The sequence below is a fragment of the Oreochromis niloticus genome, linkage group LG2 (genome assembly GCF_001858045.2).
Source record: "Oreochromis niloticus isolate F11D_XX linkage group LG2, O_niloticus_UMD_NMBU, whole genome shotgun sequence".
NCBI classification, from domain to species: domain Eukaryota; kingdom Metazoa; phylum Chordata; class Actinopteri; order Cichliformes; family Cichlidae; genus Oreochromis; species Oreochromis niloticus.
The window spans coordinates 16,636,401-16,653,869 of record NC_031966.2 but is presented as its reverse complement, the minus strand read 5'-3'; the positions used below and the strand labels follow the sequence as shown (position 1 = coordinate 16,653,869).

Here is a 17,469-nt window from a genome sequence, read left to right as displayed (position 1 = left end):
GTGATCCCCAACGTCCGGTTAATAGAGGTTGCGTGCGCGCTTACCCCCCCCCCCCTCCCCTCACATCCCCAGCCCCAGCCACAAAAACAGCAAAACTGCAGTGAGGTGGGCGCACAACTTCTGCTCACACTTTAACTCACAGGCGCGTTACGGGAGAGGTTGGAGCGAAACTCCAAAGGAAGATGTTCAGCATCAGCTGGTGATTTAAGCCCGTTTGAATGAGAGTAAAGTTCCGTAATGAGATTTTTAAAAGAAACCCGAAGAGGATTCAATTAAGGATTTTTTCCCCCTCTTTGAGCAGCTGCAGGCTGAGAGCGATTCCAGTGCTGGGAAGATGACGGTGACCTAACTTTACATCTTTGGATCCAATCGTTTAGTTCCTTTTTTTGGTCAATTAACACAAATGAAGAGTGTGTAAACTCTGACTGAGGGTGTGAGCTGAAGCCCACAGGACGCAGGGAACGTGAACCCCAGCGGCTCGTCGGGATGGTGCGCCTGTTGAACTGCCTGCTGCTGGGATATCTGACCTGGAATCTCCGGATATCGGATGCTCAGGGAGAGTACTGCCACGGGTGGCTGGACTCGAATGGAAATTATCACGAGGGTTTCCAGTGTCCGGAGGATTTTGACACCATGGACGCCACAGTTTGCTGTGGCTCCTGCGCGCTGCGCTACTGCTGCGCCGCAGCGGACGCACGGCTGGACCAGGGCATCTGCACCAACGACAGGGAGGTGGATAACACCGAGTTTGCAGCGCGTAGGTTCACTGACTTTAAACTAATTTAGGTCCAAGATTGTGGTGTCGATTTCCTCGGGTGTTCGTCATGTCATTAAGCAAGACCTCAGAAAAATCCAAATTTATTAGAGTTTAATTAGTTGAATGGAGAAAAACACACATGACTAAACTCTGTTTACTTTATTTAACCCTGTAGTGTTTAAAAGGTAAACACAGAGACGCCGTGAGAAGGACTTGCCTATTTAAGTTATAGCGGATCCTCCTAGAGAGGTCAGAGGTCAGCTGAACAATTAAGACAGCACAGAGCACTCAGAGGTTCAGTGCCTTTGCTGAAGGACACTAATGCACTCTGAGAGCATTCCCAACAAACTTGATATGAATTTAAAATATGAAATGAGTATAAAATGTGTTTTGTAAGACCTTTTTCCACTGCAGCTTTCTTAAATGAAGTTTACATCCTTTGCTGTTTGAAGCATTGATCTGCCTGAGGCTCCAGGTTCCACCTGCTCTTATCCAGCTCCCTTCCCTTCAGTTTCCATCACACTCCAAATTATTATCAGTGCAAAGTGGAAACCTGGACAAGTTTTCGATGACCCACCCCATCAGTCACTCCACTAAAACCTCTTTAAACAAATTCCTGTCAAAAACTTGTAAGCAGAAATTAGTTGGAAATTTGATCAAGCGGCGCAGGTTTGCAGTCCAGGAATGTTTTGAAGAGTCTAACCCTTCTCACACAGACAGGTCTATTATGCTGCCCAGAAATAAAGCACATTAGCTTTGACAGCTCACTAATTTTCAAACTAAAGTAATCACAACATTAGGAGATGGCGAGTCCTTTCTGTGGCTTCTTTATGAGGCGTTTGAGTGTTAGACTGACCTACTGTTGGTCGAGGTTTTATCAGTTTTCTTTAAATTTCCCCAACGGATAAGCTTATAAGCCTTAAACTGAGTGGATCGTGTGCTCACAATTTCCCAGTTTTCCCATTTAAAAATAAACACAAACGTGGATTTCTTTGGTGAAAAGGCTTCATGAAGCGTAACCTGAGATGTTTGTGTTTTCAGCAGGAATGTGACTTTTGTTTGTTCGTAAGGTTGTGAAGAACTTAAAAGAAATGTCATGATTAGAAATGTTTAGCACAATTTTCCCCTCTATTAACAGCAGCATAGGTCACGATTCTTAGTTACTAGCAAGGCAAGACTTGATTTTAAACTCATAAGGACTATGTAATGCAATGTTTGCTTTTATGCAAACATTTTGAGGCTGGTTTATGCAAATTTCATAGTAAGCTGATATCATTGATGAAATGTATGATAAATGGTTTAATATTACAGATTTTCTTTTTTTAAATTTGCCTGTTTCCTTCCCCACAGAGCCCATTTACATGCCCTTCCTGATGGTAGGGAGCATCTTCATCGCCTTTATCATAGTTGGCTCACTGGTGGCTGTCTACTGCTGCACGTGTCTGAGGCCCAAGCAGCCAACCCAGCAGCCCATTCGTTTCTCTTTGCGCAGCTGCCAGGGGGAAACGATCCCCATGATCCTCACCACGGCTCCCCCAAGCCTGCGAGCCCCATCGCGGCAATCCAGCACGGCCACCACCAGCTCCAGTTCCGCCGGAGGAGGCAGCTCCATGCGAAGGTACTCTCTCGGAGGGCAGCAGCAGCAGCAGCATGGCTGCCTGGTATCAGCCACCGTCTCATCGTCAGCCTCCACTCCCACCCAGACCCCACAGACTCTTCTTCCACCTCCACCTCCCCCTTACACATCTCCACCAGCACCCATGACAGGAGGGATCCAGCACCCGCTGCCTTCATCCCACACCCAGCTGCAGCTCCATCAGCCCCCGATGGCCACTCACTCATCCCAGAACACCAGCTTCCTTCTTCCCCAGCAGTACTTCTTCCCTCTGCAGCCTGACGCCTTCACGGCAACCAAGGGCTTCGCTGACTTTGGACAGAGCTGACAGGGCTCTCAGCAGGGGAAATAGAGGATTACACAATTTTTAGTGGGCAGGATGCGACCTGTCACAGACAGAAACACGCCAGACAAGGCTGGTGCCAGAGAAGCTATGCATGAGGCCCGGCCAAATGGCCGCAGAGCGAGTTGCTGGAGGGTAGGCACAAAGCGTGACAGAGCTGCTGTGGTTGACCAGCATGGCCCGAGGTACTTCCCTGTCTGCAGCACAGGACACATCAGCAGATCTGACACCATTTGTAAAATATATGCACTTTTACTTTGTGAACAGATCTCCATGGTTTCCATTTGTTGATGTTTCAAGATGGAAATGTATCAGCAATCTTCCTTAAAAACAGATGTTGCCGTCACTCAGATTCTGCTAAGCATTAGCAGAGGTATAATAGACTTGGGAAACCAGAAAATTCCTTTTTCTGACAATCAGAAGGACTTGGGAATGAGAGACGTTTTATTTTGGAGGAAATGTTTTGTTATATAAAAGATTTTACAGCTCTTCTGCCCAGATCAGGGTTGTCATATTGATTGCTTAAACTTCAGCAAATAAATGTTGTCTCATAGTAACTTGTGTGCTGTTTGATGTAAAGCTTATTAAGTAACAGTTTTGTCCAGAAAGACGGGGCTTCATCATCATCATCATCACTGAGACAAAAAGGAAACCGGAGAGGTCAGGCCGGCACATCATCTCCCTACCTGTCGCTCATTCTTGCGCCAGACTTCACAGCAGGAATGCAGCGCTGAGATCAGTCATTGTCAGTGCTCAATGAGCATGGCGTGGTCACAGTGTTAAAAACAACTCACCCCAGAAATAGAGGTTTAGGTTGCACCAGCAGGTATGGCAAAACCTCCACAAAGACTGCTCTGTTACCCGGCTACCTGACTGTGAAACAGACTTGGCAACCGGTTTGTCATGAAACCCGAAAGCTGTTCGGCTTCAGGATGTTTGCTGCTGCGTTCAGGTATCCGTTAAGTCTTTTATCACAAAATACAGCTCTCATGAATAACGTCTGCCGGAGTGTTACCTCCATCCTGTCTTGTTTGAACTTGCAGCTGTCAGTTCAAACCTCCCTATCACGCTCTGCTTATGAAAGGAAAACAGAAGTCGCGAACACGTTTTCATGATATTTCCTAAACCTTTTGGATACATCGAATCCTCTATGTTTTTGCCAGGCTCAGAAAAGTTTCCAACTTCTTTTCCAAGTTATCCTTGAAGGTAGGAACCCAATTCTCCACACAGTGAATGTTTTTATTTAAAACAATCGTGTGGATTTTATAACAATTCAAGTTTTGTATCTGTTCTCAGGGCCTAAACTTTTGAAACCTCTGACTTTTTTCTTTTTTTTGTAAACCACCAGGTTTCTGTACATTGCTTTTCCATATTTTTTAACAGATATACCACAAATACACAGTTAAAATTACAGATATTGCCATTAAACCTGTCCAAAGCATATACAAGTAATCTCTGGCTCTGTAGGATGTCATTGAGAGGGGATATTCTTAATCCCTTAACAACTGTACAATACATTTTTAAGCAATAAATCACAATTAACAGTAATATATACAAAGTATTTTTAATTAATTAAAAATAATGAGGGTTTAATAAACACTCCATCTTCAAAAGATTAGAATTTCTTGGCATTTATTTCGTGGTTCAGGCTTTAAAGGGTTAATATTGGCATCTCCAGTCGGCAGCATCCCAACCCACCTGCTACTCAAACCTATTTGAGAAGAAAACTGGCTTTCAGTAGTGTAAACTGAGGGGTTACCCTCCAGTATAAGATAAATAAAGATAATTTTAAACAATGAAACATGTAAAGTCACTCTAGTAGAGTCCAAGAATAGAAATACGGGGCCTTAGCACTTCAAGACTCTCAGGTAATTAAATCCTGATGTCGATAGCAGTTGTGCAGAAAAACGTAGAAAAAAGTAGCTGCTCAAAAAAAACTCTTCTGAATGTAATAAAATCACACTTGCTCCCACCACCAGTAACCACAGGTGTCACCTCATCAACCAACAACAAAAGCTTGCACTCTCCAACTTGAAAAAATAATTACAGTTCAGATGTACCCGGTATTTATTTCATTACCTAATCTCCCCACACTAATGTTTTATTTATTTATTTATTTTTTAGTCTGTAAAATATCTGCAAATAGCAAAGCAATCAGTCATAGAAATGAAGGCTTAGACCGGCGTCTTAAAATGCTTCCAATGATCGTCATGCAAAAATCCAACCATATCCTGTTACAGTTTACAATAATAAACCCACATTTAGAAGCTGTAACCAGAGAATTGTTAGTGTTTATGCATAAAAAAATGTTCTGTCAATCAACTAATGAATGGAAGTTTTTGGACCTTGATTATAACAATAAGAATTTGAAAAGCCAAACAGGACTTAGCCTGTGTGGGATCATACGAGAAGTTCGAGTAAACCCTGCAATCATAACAAATGAGAAGTCTATTGATATAATTTGTTTGTCGTGCTCGCAGGCCGATGGCTGTCCCTCCTTTTCCTGTTTGGATTTTCTCTCCAGTTTGTCGCCACACACGCTGATTACAAATTTGCAAATAACACAAAAGCAATAACAGACTTTCACATTGTTCCTCAGTGATTGTAAAGTTTATTTCAGTAGTCCTTCATGGCAGTAAAGACAACACTTATAAGTTTGCAGTCCCAACATGCAGAACAATCATCGAACAAAAAGACAGAAAAGAAACGAACCATCGAAAAGAAAAGTTAAAAAGTGCGCCTTTTTTTTGTTTCCGCTTTTGTAAAGTGATCAACACTTGAGGGAGAATTAAAGTAGTACGGTTAACACTTCGGAGAACAGTTTTTGTTTTCCATTCATGCAGCCCACGACCTTCACAGACAACAACGTGTGTTTTATGTTTTCTGGGGGGAAAAAGAAAAAGAAAGACAGAGAAAAAAAAGAAAGAAGAAAGCAAAAGTCCAAACCTTCCACAGCGACGACAACCACATTCTGCTGTTTGGAAAATTTCTGACACGATGACAGCCGATTAAGTTTTCACGCCAAAGACCAGCAGAGAAAAATAATCAGAAACACAAAACACAAAAAATGCGCTTTCCTGTGAAGCAGGAGGTACACTGCGTGGAAAAAAAGGTCACAAACGTGTACACTCAAAAGAAATCATATACCAAAACCAGAAAATACCAGATATCCACAACTGGAAAGGTACATCGAGTGCATTGTGCGAACATCTCCTGTCGAAGCGAGCGGTGCGTCAGAAACTCTCACAGTCGAGGTCGAGCGTTTGACCGTGAACGCCCGCACGCCGGCAGCCTCGCGTTCCCATACAGGCCATGCATCGGCACACGTTAGTACACCATAGCTATACCTGGAGTCGTGCAGACGGACAACTTGAGCAAGCGTCACTACACACGCGCGCACACACACACACAAATATACAATAAAAGAAACACACCAGGAGGACTGAGGTGCCAGAAACTTCCCAGTCTTTCATAGAGGACACAGACATGCAGTGCATACACAGAAATTATCCACAGTAGAGGTACACACACATACGCGCCCACACACACACACACACACACACACACTCATACGGCACATGCACATGCAAGCAAAAAACCGACACACACATATACACACACTCGCACCATCAGAAATCTGATCTCCCATAGGGAGAAGAAAGCAATCACACAGACATTAGTCAATTATAAATAAATCAAGCTGTAACAATATTAATATTAATAATAACAAGACATTTAAGAAAGCTCAGTTTCCTCGTCACGTCTAATCTATCCCGCCAGTTCATCAGAGGAAGAAAAAACAAAAAGTTACAGACGATTCATTACAAAGCCGGTCGATGCAAAATTCATACGTCTCCAATATAAAAATACAAATCCACAAAATAACTATAGAGACAGAGCAGTTTTGATACTGTCGTGGAGTTTCCTGGCTAATCTCTCTCTCTCTCTCTCAGTTAAGCTAATGGCACTTATGTTAGAGGGATAAAATCTCCATTTGAAGGGAATCACTGCTGCCACTGTAAGCTTCAACGAAAAACCCATCAGAGAGCCTCCTCTTCACCTCTGCAGGAACAAATCTGGAGTTTTCACATTGTAGGAGTGCAATACTGTGGTGAGGAGACAGTAAGTGTGTGTGTGGAGCACTGGTCTAAGCGATCTTTTTCTTCTAAGAGGGAACAGTTTGACGTAGGCACCGTTGTGATTGTTGAAACGGGAGCGGATGCGTGGAATGCAATTATAAGTCGAGAGCAATACGTCTGCTGCGAAAACGGTGGACACAGGACTACGGTAGGTTGCAGGAGGCAACTTCTTCAGATAAAACATAAATAAATGAAGGAGGTAAAAACGAGGCACAGTATCTACATATGTATAAAATGCATTTGAAAAGAAACCGACGGAAAGAAAAGGCATAATAAAATGTAAGGCTTCACACAACAGATGCTTCCTCGAGTGCAAAAACAAAACGAACATGTTACAAACATCTGCTCTGACGTGGTCTGTTTCGCGCTGGAACACACACAGGAGTTTAATTACATTTGGTTTAACGTTTTTCCTCAAATTCACTAGTACTTGGACGATTGTATATACGACTGCTCTTTGGCAATCTTTCACGAGTTCAAAAGCGTCTGAAACCAATCGCTGTCCAGTGTTTGATTTCGATTTACTAAAATGATTTTTAGGCTTTTAGGACTTTTGGCTCAGTGCTAAAAGCTGTCGTTCCTCAAATCAACAGAAAGGAGACAAACGGAGCGAGAACAGTGAAGAACTTCAGACCACAGACTGCTAAGAAAGCACAGTGCTCATATCATGTCTGCGAGACACACAACTACAGCTGATAGTGAACGTGACTTGTTTTGTTCCTTGTTTTTTTTTTTCTTCTTTTAAATCCCTTTTTTTCCAAAGACTACACAATGTCCCTTTCTTCCGTCTCTTTCCAAACCCCCCCTTCCCCTCAGCGCTGGAGGCACACGCTCACACCACCGTTAAGTTTCAAATATCGCCACTGGAAACGGCCGCCGTGGCTCCGAGCAGGCCGGCCACGAACAAGAAGGCCGACGCCTCACCACGTGTTGGTCCTCTGCTTGGTGGTGTCGTACGCTCTGATGACCTCAGACTGAGACACCACTCCGTTCTCATCTTGAGAGAAGGCGTAGCCATCTGTGAACATAATGAATAAAATTCAAACAAAGGCTGTACAGATCAGTAATTCATTGAATTAAAAAAAATACATTAAAAAAACACACTTGAGACATATGAATCAACAGAATAAACGAAATCTAAAGTCTTAAAATTTGGGAAATATGCTTATGTTTGCTTTCTTGCTGAAGATCAGTACAGGTCTCACATCTGCATTGTTAGCTTGGCTACACATCAATATCGACTTAAAATGATGTTGGATTCTGATGAAGATGCTGTCTTTTATCAATCTGATAACAAAATAAACATACAAAAAAACAAAACAAATGAAAGAAAATCAGCTCTCCTGCCCCATAGAAATTGATTGCATAAGCACATACACCTAGAAACTACTTGGTGTAACCTGACAACCACAGGCTTTAAGGCAAAATGATTATTCCCTGACTGGTTGGCAAGTGGTTGCTGGAAGGTATTGGCAGTTTGTATGGAAGACCCTGACTTCTCTGCAATCACTTGCCAACTACTCGATCAACTTCCAGCTGGTAATGAAACTTGAAAAATGCAGATACAGGTGACCACTGCAATCTGTTCCAACCTGTGTTTGCCACAGGGTCTCTGTGTGACTAAGGCCCAACGACATGACATCTGACCTGTCTGCCAGGCAAGCTTTGGATCCTGTTTGCAGTCTTTATGCTGAGTTAAGAAGCTTCTGGCTGTAGCCAGCTCCAATTTGAGCTTCTCTCACATTAGAGTCACTGTGGTAAATATCTGTTTAGATTTCTGCAAGGCACGATAAACAGTTTCTAAGTTGTTTCCTACGTTGTGACCAGGAACCTCTGGAAACCTCCAGGGCTGAAAATGAAGTCAGCTGCTGTTCTAAACTCAAAAGCGAATCATTCCTCTTTAAACTGCCCAAATTTATAGCCTGTTAACAGGAAAGTATTCACAGAGCTCCACTTGTTCCACATTTTGTCACATTGTAGCCTTATTCCAAAAAAGGATCATTTTCACCTCAAACTTCTACACACAATCCAAAATGATGCAGTGAAATAAAGTTTGCCTGAAATTCTTGAAATGTTTTTAGGCTTAAAAGCAAAAACGTAACGTGTATATAAGCATTCACAGCCTTTGCCATGGCACTCAAAAATTACATCAGTTGTATCTTGTTTCCACTGATCATCTCTTAGATGTTTCTACAACTTGACTGAAGACCACATGTGGTAAATTCAGTTGATTGAACATGATTTGGAAATGCACACATCAAGCACAAAGCAAGCCGTAAAGTCCAAGGAATTGTTTGTACATCCTAAGACAGGATTGCATTGAGGCTGGGGAAGGGACACTTCCTAGAGCTGGCCACTGTGGCAATACGAATGAGTAGAAGGGCCTTAGCCAGACCGATGTGGTTGCTCAGAAAGAGCTCCATCATTGCTGTGTGGAGAGAAAAGAACCTTCCACAAGAAAAAAACAGAACTCCACCAACCAGGACTTTGCCAAATGCATCTGATGGACTCTCAGACCATAAGAAACAAATTCTCTGGTCTGATGAAACAAAGATTGAACTCTTTGGCCTGAATGCCAAGCGCCATGTCTGGAGGAAACCTGGTACCACTCATCACCTAGCCAATACCGTCCTTACAGGGAAGCATGGTGGTGGCATCATCATGCTGTGAGGATGCTTTTTGGCAACAGGAACTGGGAGACTAGTCAGGGTTGAGGGGAAGATCAATACAGCAATGTACAGAGACTTCCTTGATGATAACCTGCTCCAGAGCACTGTGGACCTGGGACTGGGATGAAGGTTCATCTTTCAACCAGACAAAGACCCTGAGCACAAAGCCAAGACTACAATGTGGCTTTGAGACTCCTCTGTGAATGTCTGACGCCAGAGCGCAGTCTTGAACATGACAGAGCATCTCTGGATCTCAAAGAAGTTAAGAGAGCTTAAAAAGTTCTGCAAAAAAGAATGAATCCATCCATTTTGGTGTAAGGTTTTAACAAGTGCTTGCTCATAGGGGGTCATATGATTGTTGGGTTTTTCTCTGTACCTATGAAGCGCATTGAGGCGACTTTTGTTGTGATTTGGTGCTATATAAATAAAATTGAATTGAATTGAATTGAATTGAATTGAACATGTCAAAATGTGGAACAAGTGAAGCACTGTGAATACTTTCAAGATGCACTATGTGCTGGAGGTGAATCTTTATAGAACTCACCCATCTAAAATCACGGTGAGGTGAGGGTGAAGCGCTGTGCTAGGTCTCCTCACCACTAATTGTCCCTAAACTCAAACTTGACCGTGTTTAACGCAATTCTGACAATTTGCCTTTTCAAAAACCAACATAATGACCAAAATGCCAAAATTAAGGCCTCGGCAGGGGACTTTGGAGACTAGTGGGTGGCGTCACGGTGGTTACGTCCACTGTGCAGCAGCTGGAAATAGTTTACAGATGAATTAAAAAGCACAATGCCTTGATGGTTGTCAACAACAGGCACAAAGTGAAGAGACAGATATGAGAGCTGCCGCAATCTTCAAGTGAAGGTTAAGAAAAAAATAAGAACATTTCCCACAACGTCAAAATTAATCACGTGACAAAAAGGAAACACAGGATGAGAATTTACATCTCCCCCAAAAGTTTTATCCTTTGCGTAAAAGCAGCACTACTAGCTAAACTCTCCTACAGGATCTCATCTGACCTCTGATCCCTGACTCACCTTCAGGTGTCAAATGACCCGCTCAGTACCTGGAGGCCAGCGGGAAAGTTCAAAGGAACCCGCTGTGACGAGTGCAAAGTGGGGTGGGGGAGGAATAAGCGCAACATTTCATCATTTCATCGTTATCTCATTCTACTGAGCTAACTCAGGACACACGAAGGCACACGAGGGGCAGGACAGGAAGTACACAACGAAAAGGAAGAAGAGCTGTGTCTATCGGGAAGCTACGGAGGGGCTGGAGATGTAAACAGGGTGAGGTTTGATTAATGAATTTAAAAAGGTATCACACAACAACGGTCTCATCCCCACCTATGAGACAAACAAAAAACAAACTGATCAGACAAAAGACAGAAAAGAACAAAGAACAAAACACAAACCCACACTCAGAGAGTCACCGCAAATTTTCACAAACTGGCACACCAGTTTTTGGTACTTTTTCATTATCATCCGTTTTCTGCCTCTTATCCAGCTTTTCCAATACCTTAAAATTTCAAAATTGCTAAAAAATAATTCAGGTATTTGAATTCAGTCTTGAGGCACACGGGCACACTGTGTTGCATCAGCTGAACACTAACCTGACAGGCCACCGGTTAATAACGTCAGCTGAGTTTATTTATATAGATATGTTAATGTTGACTTACTGTTCATATCCAGCATAAGAGAAACAAATACACTGAACTGAATACATAAATCTGTAAATTAATAGCAGACTAATAGCTCATTTTAAATGGCAACTTCACTAATAGCTTTTCAGATGATTAAAAAACAGAAGTGACATTTAATATTATGCACAGTTCAACTCAATTGGAAAACAAGTTTAATTCAAGACATTGGGAACTTTGGGGCCATTTGCAGGCACGATTACTGATCTGCACCTGGTTACACTACATGTGAAAAGAAGTGGAAAGAGTAGAGTGTTGCTGTGTCCCAATGGACGAAAGAGAAGACACTCTGGAGATGTAGTATGTGTCAGAGGAGGAATTATGAACTGCGATCTGTCCTACCTGACAAGAGAACATATTTGGGAGGAAATAAATCTAAGCTAGCTCGGGTAAGGATGAGAAAGAACGAAGAAAAGAATGAAAGAAAGAAAAGGTTTGAAGGTAACTTACGGAGCAGGTTCTGCTGCATGGAGTCAGACCGGTACAGACTCACTGTGCTCTTCTTGAAGACGTTCTTCAGGAGCTGGGCTCGCTCTGTCAAACTACACACACACAGAGCAACATTCAGTGTGTTAGCAGCCTGCTGAGCACCACAGGCAGATTTAATGACCCATACATCAAGGCTGTCCAAGCCCCTCCAGAGTGCAGGGACCTGCCAACTGCTATACCTGCTGGTACAAACACCATGTAGGGAAACATTGCTGTGCAGACGCAGAAAGAAGAACAAAGCGATTTTGTGAGAGGAATATCTGAAGCAGCAGCTTGGCCAAAAGGCATTCTTATAAAGCTAACAAATGTTTGCAACAACAGATGTCTGCGTGTGCATGCACGAGGCTGCCTACAAGCATTACGTGCAAAAAATCATTTATATATTTGAGCGGTTATCGCTATATGTTTGCTTCTGTACGCATCCGGATGTGTGTGTGTATGTCTGCAGCTTGCTGGGTCTGGGATAGCGTCCAGGCAGGAGGATCACTTTCAGTCAGCTACAGATCTCACACTGATCTGCTCTGTGTTGCTGGCTGCTGCCGGACTCAGGCCCCAGAGAGAGCAGAGCGGACCTGCTTCAGCTGATACAAACTATAATGTATGGCTTTAATATAGCAGGACCGTTGCTCGAAAATGAGACATTCAGTATTTGGGTGGGGGGAGGGAAAAAAAACCAAAACCAAAAAACGAGACAATCTCTCGTATGACATGATTACTGACATTACAGTCAAACTCCCGCAATTTAGCAGCAATTTGAAGATTTCTTCCCTGCACACAGGAATACTGCTGGCAGCAGAACCGGGGGTATTAACGACATTTTGAGGGATTTGGGAGGACAGAGATGACTCTTCCTCCAGGATAATCTTCAAAATTCTGGTGAATGATTCACATTTTGTGAAAGGAACAATAATAGCCAAGGCATTAACTATGTAGTCTCGATAGCGTTGGGAGATATGACACCCCGAGACAACATAAATTTGTCATTTCGCCTTTCTGTTAATCTGAGCCATGTGAGTAACACTATAAATCAATGAAGAGTGCTTTAACCCAGGATTTGATTTCATAGGAGTTGCATCGATGTTACAAAGAACATCAATCTGTCATTTATATATGATAGATGAGCTAAAACAAAGGCTGTTATCTGGTTATTTTATCCGCTAATAAAGAAAGACTAATCGCTTATATCAAAACAAAGTTGCAAATTTGATGACAGAGTATTTCATACATATTCCTACTTGTAATGTTTAACCGCTGGAATGCAAAATTTGCTGCCCATTTTCTTTCACGACATAAATAACACAAGGTATTGTGTTGCACAAAAGCAACAATGCAAAGATGCAATTGTTGATGATCCAAAGTGCAAAGTATTTTACCTTCTTGAACGCTCTGTACTCACTCAACAAACCAAATAAAGTCATTTTAGGACAGAAATTTTGGTTTTTGGCACTTGAAGGTATTGTTGTTTTCGCGTCATATGGTATTGATTGGAGAAGCAACTGACTTTGGCTAGTGCCAGACATTCATTTCACTTGGTTTTAGGCACTTCTTTATTATCAATTGCCAAAATCTGACATTGCCAGTGAGAATTACAACCTGACAATTACGAGTGTCATTATTTAGATAATTTGATAAATGTTCTCGGATGTCTAATGACTCCAAGATTACAAGGTACAAAGAAAGATATGTAGATATAAAAACAAATCAAAAACAAGTGCTGCTGAGCACTTTATCTATCTCGAGCAAAGACTGTAAATCTTCCTACATGTGTGGGTACATGCACAGTAAAGAGAATGATAATCCACAATTTATTCGCTTCACATACAAACACAACAAACACTTTAATAGAGAAAAAGTTTTTTTTTTTTAAACTATTATAATATTACACAGATTTTATCACCTTTTTTCACTGCTTAATGTTTTTGTAGGGACATAAATTTTCATCTAGTTTTTATTAAACATAAATTTGATCTACTTTCAGACAAAATCATGCTGTAAATGCAAGAGTGGAGGAGCGGTAATGTGGTGTAACAGTACCTCTTTCCATGCACTACTGCTCCAGGGTCTTTAGATAGCGCCTCCAGCTCCTGCACCTCATCCACCAGGGTCTTAAAGCATGCCTTCTTCACACTGTAAATGAAACAAAGGTTTATAAAACCAGAATCATATAGCAGATGTCTGAACACGACTGAACCTCCACAGGCTGATATTTAAAACCAGTTCGACCAATTCAAGCTGCTCGGAGTAAATCAGAAAATATAAAAACCCTGACTTTACAAATTGCTCCTGACACCTCGAATCTGCAACAGGCCGATGTCAACCAGACCAGAAACGAAATATTTCGACTTCCAGAATGGAAACGCTAGAATTGTTTGGAAGTCTGGACAAAAACTTGGGCGGGAATTTCTGCAGGAGATATGAGAGATTCTGCAGGAATTTCCTGAACTGGATGTGCATTAGAGCGATGATGAGTGAGGAGAGCGGGGAGAAGACTCACACTTTGTAGGCCACGTCGAAAATCAGCGAGGTGACTGGGATGAAGAACAGGCCCATCCAGAAGACTCCTGAATTGAACATCATGTCCGCCTGCCACACACACACACACACACACACACACACACACACACACACACTTATTCTCAGGTCACAGTAGACAAAATAGCTCCTAATCAGATAGATAGAAAGACAAGAGCTCCACAACCACTACCATCCTCTACAGCGCCACATATCGAAACACATACATAACAACAGCAACCCAAAACACACGGTTTTATTGTGGAAACAGAGAGAAGATGGGTCTAAATAACCTACTCAGTGTGTGTTAATCCTCCATGACTAAATGATACCATGTTTTTGTTTGGATCCCCCTCCACCTCCACCTCCTCCCTGTCCTTCAGGGTGGAGGAAGTACCTGTGATCTATTTAGACAGCGGTATCTCTTTCAAAGGAAAACAGCTCAGATGTGTGCTGTGCTGAGAGCTCCCGTCGGTGCGTCAGTGCAGACACAGAAACACCTTCTGAGGTGCGTTGACTGCAGCAGCCACTCAATCTAAGTGAGTGTTGATGAAGTGTAATGTATGTAATTATGTGAGTTCAGGTTTAATGTTGGATTCCAGTCACTAATGTTGGCAGTTTATCACTCCAGAAAACCAAAAGCAGTTAAAAAATGTCTTTTTCAGTGGCTTTAAATGGGTTACCGAAAGCTAGTTTATAATGTTTGGCTCACTTCTAATTTTATGTGTTTCTTGTACAGCTGCACGAACAGTCGTTGTTATTGTAGAATAATTTGCAAATAGTTGTCTTGATTAACTGTTTGGCCTTAATGTCAGACAATTATGTGAAATCCCCATTACATGCAAAAAAAAAAAGGTTCATTGTCTCCAACATATCATAAATTTTGAGTTGAATAAAAGTTCAGACAGAGATCATTCCCTCCGTTTTCACATAACTCCTTCAAATGACATTTAAACACAGTAAGTTGGAAATGTTCATGTTTGAGTAATGGGGTTACTTTTTGTGTCCAGGGTCCCGGGGAGGCAGTGGGTCGTTCTGGTGGGGGGCAACAACCTTTAAGCTATGAGTGTGAGGATGATGTTTGCTTTGGCCCACTGCAGTGAAACTATCTGTCATTACATGTCAAACTGCAAAACTGGCGGTCCTTGCATTGTAATGCGCCGCTTGTTTAAACTGCTAAGGCCCCTCGACAGTGTCCTTCCTGTAACATGACACAGACATGGCCCTTAGGATGCACAGGCACGCACACACACATACACACACATACACACCGATCAGTGTCAGAACTATCAAAGCGCTCAGGTTTGCTCAAATTAGCTAATCTGTTCGCCATTACCTGCAAATTGACTTTGATGTCTGACAAAACACTGGGGGAGAGGAAACCCCAAATGACAGGAAATCAAAAATGTTTTTTTTCCCCTACAGTTTGAGATGGGACACGGATGAATAGAGCTTTTCTGTGTCACCTGGAGGCTGAAAGTGCGCAAGATGAGGGAAAATTGCTGTGAAGCACGAGATATTTTCACATCAATTTTGAAATTACACACCGCCGGTGGAAACATTTACCGTTTTTTTTGTGTTAAGTCAGTTTAATTATTTTTGTTTTCATCCGCTGTATCGTGCATTTTGATGGGGGTGTTTAAGCTGTCCTGAGACTTTTTCAGCTATTAAATCAAGGAGCTTAAAAAGTAAACCACCTTATTCTTTCTCAAACCGAATAATATTTATACTCCTCCGTATTTAACTCTGAGCAACGTATACATACAAAGGCCTGATGCTTCCAATCTCAAGTTTACCCTAAAATTCAATTATTCTGATAATGACATTTGATATAATAACTTTTACTGCATTCTGGGAAAGCAACATAGCAATGCCAGACCTAAACAAACAGCATTAATCATTCTCAGTTCATTATTTTTACACCAAATTTTAAAAATCCAAACGGATCTGACCAGTTGCAAACAACAAATGTTTGCCTTCAGGCATCTGGAAAGGCTCCAATACTACAAGCAGGGCCATCAGAGTTGGTAGATGCTAGCAATGTCTCATTCCAGGGGCCCCCGGGGAGCTGGACAGGGTGAGAGAGGTCCGGGGAGCGGGGCTGTATTTTTAGGACAAACTAATAAACTTGTCTGGCTGGACAGACAGTAGTGTCCGCTGGCATGGAAGGGTGTGTTTTGACAGGCATTGACCCCCTCGTGGCCACACACCCACACGCAGACAGACTAAACGCCAGACTAGACACACAGAAGCAATCATACACACACATATGTTGACACACAAAATGCTGAGCAGTGCAAACACTGCTGTTATTTACTTTGAGCCACACTGTGTCAAACTTGGTTTGAGGTATTCAGCCTTATATGATAAATATGCAGTGAATCGTATGCTACGAGGCGCGTTTGCATTTCCTCAGCTATTTCTTTTTAGGTTTGTCCTTGTGGTCCAGTCATGGTAATAGAGCAATCATACAACAGTGTGTCTGCTGAAACAGCGCAAAAATATATATATTTTGCATGTATTACCTCTAGTCCATGAAATCTATTTGGGTCTGTTTTCGTTTCAGCAATGGCGCCAGTGTTGGGTTGATAACTTCATGCTGCATTCCTAATAGTGGGTTAGAAATTGGTTGTTGCACCAGTCGCAATGAGATGGTCATCCTAACTTTCTCACACTGTGCTAATCAGCATTTCTACTGAATCCAAATGTGACAATTTGGTGACGGTGTGGCGGTAAGAGAAGTAGCCAGAGAATTAAAACGCTGTTTTTTCCTACTTTTGGACAATGTTGATCACCTGTTTATAACGGGCAGCAAATCAAAACAAACTTGACTGAAGGGTGTCCTTCAGCAGAGGAGACAAAGCAGCTTGTTTGAGGGGCTGTATTAACGCCCATTACAACATAATTAAGGATTATTTTGGACTGTGCATCATGCAAAACCAGTGTGATGAATAGTAAAAAGCAGGTAAAAATCTGCCCCTAAAAAGCTGATCAGGGGCCAGTGAACAAAATCAGATCTGTGTCTGTTTATCAAGGTGGAATCTGAATAAAGAAGTTCCAGGAAAGAAAGTAATTTGTGATCTGCAAATCTACCTGGTTTAAATAAAAGTTTAAACATACAAAACATCAAAAATGTAACTTTATTGAAAGACGTAAATCCTTTAACTTCAGAAAAAAGCTTCAAGGGAAAACTCAAAAGTATTTTAGGCTGTTTTTCCAGGAAGACTTGATCCTTGATCCT

The 17,469-nt window shown here is 42.0% G+C and overlaps 2 protein-coding genes across 7 annotated transcripts in view; one reads left to right on the top strand and one right to left on the bottom strand.

The window, feature by feature from the left end:
* Nucleotides 1-87: 87 nt before the first annotated feature.
* shisa3 (shisa family member 3) lies at nt 88-3,272 on the top strand. The gene is made up of 2 exons (XM_003445258.5): nt 88-757; nt 2,108-3,272. Exons 1-2 carry the CDS (start codon nt 487-489, stop codon nt 2,698-2,700), a joined length of 864 nt encoding a protein of 287 aa, XP_003445306.1. The 5' UTR covers nt 88-486; the 3' UTR covers nt 2,701-3,272.
* A 2,029-nt stretch (nt 3,273-5,301) lies between these two features.
* atp8a1 (ATPase phospholipid transporting 8A1) overlaps nt 5,302-17,469 on the bottom strand; it is a 112,110-nt gene continuing 99,942 nt past the window's right edge. For all 6 annotated transcript variants that reach the window (XM_005467350.4, XM_005467352.4, XM_005467355.4 and 3 more), the window contains 4 exons: nt 14,212-14,300; nt 13,752-13,844; nt 11,679-11,770; nt 5,302-7,872 (listed from right to left, as the gene is read on the bottom strand). In XM_005467350.4, the coding sequence (XP_005467407.1) occupies nt 7,775-7,872; nt 11,679-11,770; nt 13,752-13,844; nt 14,212-14,300 (372 nt within the window). In that variant the 3' untranslated portion in view covers nt 5,302-7,774. The remainder of the gene's footprint in view (nt 7,873-11,678; nt 11,771-13,751; nt 13,845-14,211; nt 14,301-17,469) is intronic.

Coding starts and splice junctions, on each gene's coding strand:
- shisa3 (XM_003445258.5), top strand. CDS start 487: ATGGTGCGCCTGTTGAACTGCCTGCTGCTGGGATATCTGACCTGGAAT. Junction 758..2,107: donor TAACACCGAGTTTGCAGCGC/GTAGGTTCACTG, acceptor CCTTCCCCACAG/AGCCCATTTACATGCCCTTC.